The 8480-nt window shown below is 41.0% G+C and overlaps 1 protein-coding gene across 1 annotated transcript; it reads left to right on the top strand.

Annotated features, from left to right (window-relative positions):
* Positions 1-329: 329 nt before the first annotated feature.
* Positions 330-1331, top strand: gnrh3 (gonadotropin-releasing hormone 3). The gene is made up of 3 exons (XM_070977178.1): positions 330-587; positions 757-837; positions 1162-1331. Exons 1-3 carry the CDS (start codon positions 450-452, stop codon positions 1213-1215), a joined length of 273 nt encoding a protein of 90 aa, XP_070833279.1. The 5' UTR covers positions 330-449; the 3' UTR covers positions 1216-1331.
* Positions 1332-8480: the final 7149 nt, after the last annotated feature.

Genomic DNA, 8480 nt, shown 5'->3' with positions numbered 1-8480 from the left:
TTCTACCTCTGCACAGATGCATTCAGTACAAACATAAGGACGTTTTTGATATATATTTAATGCTGTTTGAACCCTCACAGTGATGTCAGCATAGCCGAGCACTTAGCCAGCTCCATTAGTAGTGTTTTGTGTCCCATTAGTCAGTAAATGTGTCACACCTGCAGAGAGGGGATTATAATCCTGACAGCAGCCTTCTACAACACCTATAAAATCCCCCTCTGGCTAATGCACCACATGCTAACGAGGCAAACACAGAGGTGAGTCAGTGCGCAATGAAGTTTGCTCAATGTTCATTAAATTAGATTCCTCTTATTAATTACTGTCTAAAATGCTGTTTACTAATGTTGGACAATGCTTTATAACCCCTGATCTGTGAGCTGTGGGGCCGTGAGAGAGAAGACTGTGACATTATTGTTTTTATTGCAAATTTGGGTTTGTCTTTAGCTCTAATGGAAGCGAGCAACAGAGTGATGGTGCAGGTGTTGTTGTTGGCGTTGGTGGTGCAGGTCACCCTGTCCCAGCACTGGTCCTATGGATGGCTACCAGGTGGAAAGAGAAGTGTGGGAGAGCTGGAGGCAACCATCAGGGTGAGTGTTTTTTTTTTAATGTGGACTTGTCTGCATTTCAGGAAAGGTGGTGTCTTGATGAGATTTAATGTCAGTTAAGCATGACTTGCTCTCCTCTTCTTTTACAATGCTGCAAATATTCTTTCAACATTGGTTTCATTGTCTAAAATCTCTGTTTTATTGTACTTAGATGATGGGTACAGGAGGAGTGGTTTCTCTTCCTGAAGAGGCGAGTGCCCAAACCCAAGAGAGACTTAGACCATACAATGTAGTAAGTGCTTATTATACATAATTTATCACCAATGTCTACTTCAATTGTACAATATTAATGTACACTACACCACTGTGTGCCACTGTGTTCCAAAGCAGCAATGACAATATACAAACTGCTCAATGACTGTTTTTATTTTTCCCTTTTTGCATGATTGAATGTGTGAATGCCTCGTTTTATCTTTTTGAATGTTGGCAGATGCAGATGTAACACTAATTTGCTTAGACTTTGTTTGGTTCCATATCTACAAATGAAAATGAAAATATGTCCTAGATTAAATATTTAAACAGCAGATCAACTGAGATTTCATTTCAATCCCTTCAGATTAATGATGATTCCAGTCATTTTGACCGAAAGAAAAGGTTCCCTAATAACTGAAGAGCTAAAAAGAAGGAGGAGAAGAAAGAGAAAAAGAGAAATAGAGACTGTATTTACATCATCATCAGCGCCAGTGATGGATCGCCTGAGCGCAGGACTTCAACAAATCATCACATTTATGGCACAGATGTCAATTACATATATGTCTGTAACATTTCAATCCTTTTCAAATTGTAATAAAGGTTTTGAAATCTGATGAACGATCAAATCTTTTGTTCAATCAGATTGTCAGAGTGTCATCTCACCTTGTAGATCCAGCCATTCGAACCGAAATGGTGCTACTTACGCATAAAATGCTCTTTTAAAGCCTTAAAATAGATTAGATTGTCTTTGTAGAGCCGCCACGACCGACAAGCATGACAAACTTGTGACACAACAATCTTAGCATGACAACAGCTGGTGATTAAGCCAATTTATTAGAAATCAATGACTTAATTGAATTTGTTACAGTTTTGGTAATTCCATTTTCTGCCACACCAGCCATGTGCATACGTGATGAGGAAAATTACACCAGCTGATTTTTTGTGCTCGTACCTGAATGTTGATTAGCCCCCAAACTGAAGGACGCTCATCCAAATATTTTCTGCTTGTGGTGTCCGCAACACCTTCCCGCTGATTTAGGATAACTGCCGTCATCCAAAACAGAAAAAGTGCAAAACTTTTTTTCCCCCCCTGCTCTTCATATACAGGAAATTGGTGTTCATTATAAAAATTGGAATTTCATATCAGGAAAGGAAAAGAATCAGCAGGGGGCATATGTTTTAAAGAGAACTCATTTTCTGGCAAAGCCCCACAGACAGAGCACCATACTAATCGCCTGGTGCATAAGGGGCCAGGATTCATGAACTGTGCTGACACCGTGGAGGCCCTGCATTGTTAGAGCGCGGTTGTAATGCACACCAATGAACCCAAACCCGCTGGCACAACTGGGAAAAGGTGAACATTATAAAAGCACATAGAATTAAAGAGAAATTAAACCACATTCCATTGCACTTCCAGAACAATGCTTGCTCATTTGTGATACTTCACATCGTTGGTTTAATATTCATGGTGGTAATTTGCATAACACAGTCATTTCCTTTGATGAGGAAAGACTTCAGAATTTTTTGTTAAGCACTGTATTCTGGTTTACATTCTTTGACAACGTTGACAATGTTGTCCGGGGCATTTTCCTCGGAAAGTCACTGTGAGACTTCCTTGAATTGATTTATACTTTGTCTTTATGGAGTTTTCAATAAGTTTGCAACATCCTCATAAAAGATAATTGTGCTTTTATAACATTTCCTAAAATATGGTTTTAATTCAATTTGCTATACTTGTGTGAGAATAATTAATGTTTACAGATAAAGCATAAAATCCCATAAATTCCCTTTAAATAATCCCAAAGCATTTGCCGTGAAAGCCAACTTTCTCCCTCCCAGTGTCCTCATCAAGGACCTGCCTAATTGCACGTATATCAGGACAACAAAACCTGCTGGTATCTATGTTTCCAAATTTGATTTAACCTCACTTTCTCCTTCCCAGACCCCCTGGTGGATATTCACTTTGTTTACCTCAAATTAAACTTCATATTGTTTACAGCCTCCCGGTCCCTGAACATTTTATAGCATTTTAGAATTATTTCTTTATTTATTTTTTGTAATGATTGTAGAGTTGGGATTCATTTGAATGTTTCCCTCATCTGCATGAAAATTATATAATTAACTTTTGATTAACCAGCTCAGTTGAGTTGGTTCCCCCATGCACACTGGTGAATAGTACCCACCGCATTTTAATGACTGTTTTCCAATTGAGTGGCGACCTTTTCATCAAAGAGCCACAACTGGGGCTAAACAACGGTAGAAAATAATCACGGTGAAGACAATAGTAAGAGGCCGACAGGCTAGGATGTCATCCTTAAATATAACAACAAAGATGAAAGCAACCTTACTGCACGTAGTGGCTGTGGCGAGAAGCCAAGTGCTTGTGCTGCTGGATGGCCCATTGTTAAAGCTGTGGAGGTCACGTCCATTGGCATATAGAGAGGGAAAGCACAGGAAGCTGAGAATGGTCCATTGTTACATGTCCTTGCTCAGAGGGAATTCCATTATGAAGGGCAATACATTTTTGATACTTTGATTTTTGTGCCATTCATTTGTTTGAAAAACAGAACATATTTGGATAATGACTTCAGGAAAGAGGGGTCTCAGAGCACCTCCATCCAAGGCTACAGCGCTGCATTAACACACCTGCCAATCAAGCGCACCCGAGCAGATGTGCATCCTCGCACAGCCTACCATCAAATAAGCATTCTATCATATGCATAATATAGTTTTCATTTCATCACGATTATGCTCCGTGCGCCATGTGTGTGTTTCCGATGGGTCATAGGAAACTTTTATTGAAGCAGAGTGTATAATAAAGTCATTTTCCAGGTGCTTGTTGTGGCTCTTATTATGAACAGAATGATAATTTCCCCTAGAGGAATCTGGCACTGCATATCAATTGAAGTTTAGTGTGGGTCTTATTATGTTCCCGCAGGCTATAGTAGAAGGCAAAGTCATCTTCAGAGAGAGTCTAAATGTCAGGGAGGTCTTCAAACACTTTTTTTCCCAGAGCCTTACTGAAAAGGGTCTTTGGATGTGCTGTGTCTTGGAATTGATACGGTGGAGGTGAGGTAAAGAGGGAGGCTGAAGGCTTAATGTAAAGCAGTTGACATGAAATTTAATTGGAAAAAAATATTTTAGAAAATCCAAGGAAGGGGTCACGGAAGAAATGAAAATATGACCGCTCTTTCTGAGCTGCGTTCTCAGGTAAAACATTTGCTCTCAGTGCTGCTCGGTTACCGTTTTGTCGTAACCACATGCGTCCACATGGTGCCACTCTTGAGCTGCGTGTTTTGAATCTGCTCCCGGCTCTCCGTCTCTCAGCAATTCCATCACTTTAAGTTGCAGAAACTGTTATTCCTCCAAATCTAACACATACTTCAATCAATCATCTCTAACTCTGCAGAAACTGTTAATTTTGTTGCGCGCTGACTGATGGCGTTTGTGTTTATAACAAAAAGTGTTTTGTACAGTTTTGCAGCAGAGCCGTGCATGGCCTGAAACCACACTGGCTGTGTAATGTGCAAATTCATATTGAAGAATTTCATCTGTGGAAAGTCATGAATTTCTCAAGTGTTCTTAGTTTTGCATTTGCAAGGCATTAATTTATTTTATTCTAATTTTTTTCTCTTTTTCTGTGAGTGATGTTGAAGTACAGCTATCTATATGGTAGCATGTACAGTACAGTAGCGGATTGGCCTTCCTTCTCCTTCTTGGCTGGCAGGGAACCTTCCTGTTGTGATCCGACTTCTCTCCTTTGATCAAAGAACAGTGTTAAAGCACTGGGAGAAGGAGGAGGTATGAAATATGAATGAATACAGCTGTGTTTTGATGGATATGTCTCAAAGTATCCCAGTAAGAGACTGCTAAAGGCCAGGAAATCTGTTTGTGTTGTGGAAATAGGCTCTTCCTCGCCTGTTTCTTTACCAGCTTCATCTTGGGTAGCTTTTCACTTCATATTTTAGAGATCCTTTGTTAGGAAAGAGATCAACCCCTTATCCATGCATTTGTAGGAAACTGTTCTAAGAGGCCCTAGTTCATAATATATATGATTAATGACACCATTTCCTTTGTTTGGTCTTGAAACCACCTTTTGAACAAAACGAGCGCCAGGCATGAGAGGAGGATATTTATTATTTTTCTAGGGTAGACCCAAAGTTCTCACAGATGGAATGAGATCTTATATGAGGTGATGGAGGCTTTGTCACTAGTTATGTCTGTGATTCCACTTCCTTTTCTAAAACCCCACTGGGACCTGTGACTCATTTTGAAGTTGGAAGTTGATACTGTGGTGTAAAACTAACGTTCCCATCTGAATTAAGAAACTATCAGAGCTCGCACAAATCTCAGATTTTCAGAGTTAGATGAACTCATCTCTCACATTACACTTCTTTAATAAACAAAGATAATAAAAAAGATAGGCTCATAAAAACACAATTATTAGGAGAGAGTGTAAAATCAAAATTGGCGTCTATAGATGTCTTTTACGCCTCATCACAGCTCCGTTGCCTTATTAATAAGCATTTAAAGACCCTCTTCAGTCATTTAGGACTATATTAACTAAGATCCAGCCTTTGGACCTGTGGCAGGACAATGTCTCTGGACGGCTGGAGGTTCAAAACTTTCTGCCCGGGCTTTATTAGCCTCACTAATAGCTGGGTTCCCCAAATGCCAGGGTCCACCTCTGCTGGGAGTAAGGGCTCAGATCCTGTCAGAGAGGGGTCGCATTAACCAACTGTAATCTTTAGGGTACTCCACTCCCGCTGACCCACATCTAACGCCGGTTCCATCCCCCCCGCTTACCCCCAACCGCTATCCTTTCCCTCCCCAATCTGGTCTACCCATCCCACTTCAGTTATGCCACCCTTGGCTCTCCCTCCCACGTCTTACCACCCTTGTGTGATAGTATCCCCCCACCCAACCCACCCCATGACTGTTCCAGCCTCGTCCGGCTGGCCACAGCGAGGAGCATGCCTTATCCTGTGGTAACGGCAATTAGCAGTGCAAAGCAAGCTGTGGAGAAGACTGGATCCCTGTCCACGTTTCAACCCCAGATCACGAGTCTCCAGCACAACTTCAAGGCAAACCATGCAATTAGCTACAATAATGATAATGTGTTGTAGGGGAACAAAGAGAGGGTAAAACAGACTACTGGTGTGAGGGAGAGTGGGGTGCTAATAGTAGGGGGGTTATTTGAATACCCTGGTGCAGATAGGAGACCAAATCAGACTGATTATCAAACGTATGATGAATTACATTTTTCCTCTAATTATCCATGCCTTTTATGTGTAAACCAACTGAGTGAATTTTGCATTCTAGACATCTACGGTCAGTGGTCTTTGGGCATCACACTGAGGTTACATCTTTTATTTCCTCTAAGAAACATACAAGGAGTTACTCATGTGGCTAAGCTGATGGGAAGAGGGGAGAGATGTACTGACAATTTTCTTACTTGACTTAATTAGATACTTTCAGAAATATTTGGCAGCGGTACAGGAAAGGAAAAAGGGGAAGTATGTGGTTTGATGTTTGACTATCGCAGATGTGTTGACACAGAGTCAAAACATGCTGGAAACAAACCACAAAACCCAGACCACAAATAAGAACATTTCAAGTCAAGGTTGTGAGTAGATACAGTCGAAAAGCAGACTCGCTGCCTTGGTTGGAACACAAAAGTGCAGCGCCTATTCTCTCCGCTGTGAGCAGAGACCATTCCTACAGTCTTACATCCAGAGGTTTATAGAGGATATTTTGCTGGGTGTTGTGCAAAACGAACCGTGTCCCCAGAGCAGCAGCAACTTCACCTTGGCGGAGTAATGCTGTGATATTCTGTTTATTCTTCACTCACTTCATTTTACTCAGAGGAAATCCTCTGGAGATGGCTTATCTTGGAGCTGGAACAGGTGCACTCTAATTTACTCCTATTGCTTGGGGAGCCCAGGGGCCCCTGTAGAGAAGAAAGTAGCGATGTAGCACACTCCACTGTAAAACACAAACAGCCAGAGAAAGAGCATTTAATCGAAAGAGAAGAAAACTGTGAGCTTTGAGTGCAGCCGTATCATTTGGATGCAGAAAATCTTTCTCTCTCTCGTCTCGTGTTTTCCTGAGGAAACACGACCCGTCATTTCATTTAACTTTCATTTGTTCAACACTGTTAACTTTGCTTGAAACTGTCATGCTACACTTGGCAAAGCACCACATGACGTGGGGGACCTGTTGTATTACCCCTGCATAATAAAACATTTCCTCACCAGTCATTGCTGAACCACCTGCAGTATTTATGGTTAAAAAATGGTTTATAGCAACTCTGATGTGTGCCACTTAAGTTAAAGTGTACGTAAATGTGCATGCTATGGCCTATTTGTTTTGGTAATGCTGCACATTTTCAGTCAGGAAAAAGTTTATTTCATCTTTAACCCTTATCCCTGCATTCGCTGTGAAAGAGCCAAGCTTTCAACTTTGAATTTACTCTCCAATTCCTTTTCTTTAGAGAACTATGGTTTTGAAGAGTGGAGCTGGTATGTTATTTGTTCGGTATATTATAAGTCTGAATTCAGTCAGTATTTTTGTTTTGTGTTGTTCGTCTCTTGGGAATTATGCAATCAAAGCAGATGCCTCAAGCAGTCTAGAAAGCGCCCCTTGTGAATAAGAGAAAATCTTGTACACAGCATTTTTTGTATGTGTGTATGAGGAAGGGGGGCATGACAACAAAGCAAATATATGGCATTGTTCTCTGTATACTATACCCGCATGCTGCACCTTTTTTTTTTAAAGGGAATACAACCATCACACCTGTATTAATTTTTTAAAAAATGTCAGACCATTTGACTCTATTCAAATGATTACCCGGCACCACTGATGAAGTGCATAGCTAGAGAATGTGCACCACTTTGACTGATGCAATGGAGGTTCAACCGTCAATGCACTGGATCTCTAATATGGAAAACAAGGTTTGAAGACTGTGTTGCTGGTGGAATTTCACAATGTATAAACAGACATTTCTCACTCAAGAAAACTGAAAAACAAACACCAGAGAGACAAAGGCTTTGGCAGAGAGAGGAGTAAACACAAAGAAGACAGAGCAGTACAAGGACAAGAAAAATATCATATACACTTTTAATGAGTGTGCCTGCCCCAAGCTTCTGTTTTTAATCACCTTTCCGTGTGACATAATTTGCTGCAAGATTGTATATGCTTGAGGGACTTTCAGTTCTTGTCAACTCAAGAGCATTTGAACCAATCAATACCTGTCTATCCTGTGGCACACTCATAGTTGGCCATTAGGAAAGAGCTGCTTAAAGTAAGCTCAGCCAATACCATTAGCCCTAGCCTAAGGGCAGTTCCATGCCTTAGTCAGGGTAGGCACCTGCCCCCATCACCCCCACCTCACCCCCTTAACCTCCCTCCACCCCTCCCCCTACCATTAAGAACCTCCCCTGAGACATCATTTGGACACATCGGCCAAAGAGCACTTCTTTATTCCCTCTCTTTTCTTTCCCTGGCTCCACCAAAAATCAATACATCTCCCCTTTTTCTTATTTTCACAATTTTGCCTCAATATTATTCTCTCCTCTGCCAGAAACCAATGGACTATCCTTTTTTTGTCTTTTCATCTACAATTTCCTGTGACTAATGTCTCCACACCTCATGTTTTGGAGGGAAGAATTGGAAAATAATTAA

The sequence above is a fragment of the Chaetodon trifascialis genome, chromosome 13 (assembly GCF_039877785.1).
Source record: "Chaetodon trifascialis isolate fChaTrf1 chromosome 13, fChaTrf1.hap1, whole genome shotgun sequence".
Lineage (NCBI taxonomy): Eukaryota > Metazoa > Chordata > Actinopteri > Chaetodontiformes > Chaetodontidae > Chaetodon > Chaetodon trifascialis.
The sequence above is the reverse complement of the archived record's forward strand: the minus strand, read 5'-3'. Positions and strand labels throughout refer to the sequence as shown.

What these genes read in the sequence shown, in the direction of transcription:
- gnrh3 (XM_070977178.1), top strand. Translation starts at nt 450, where the DNA reads ATGGAAGCGAGCAACAGAGTGATGGTGCAGGTGTTGTTGTTGGCGTTG. An exon ending in AGCTGGAGGCAACCATCAGG is followed by an intron (nt 588 to 756) that starts GTGAGTGTTTTT and finishes TATTGTACTTAG; the next exon opens with ATGATGGGTACAGGAGGAGT. An exon ending in GACTTAGACCATACAATGTA is followed by an intron (nt 838 to 1,161) that starts GTAAGTGCTTAT and finishes CAATCCCTTCAG; the next exon opens with ATTAATGATGATTCCAGTCA.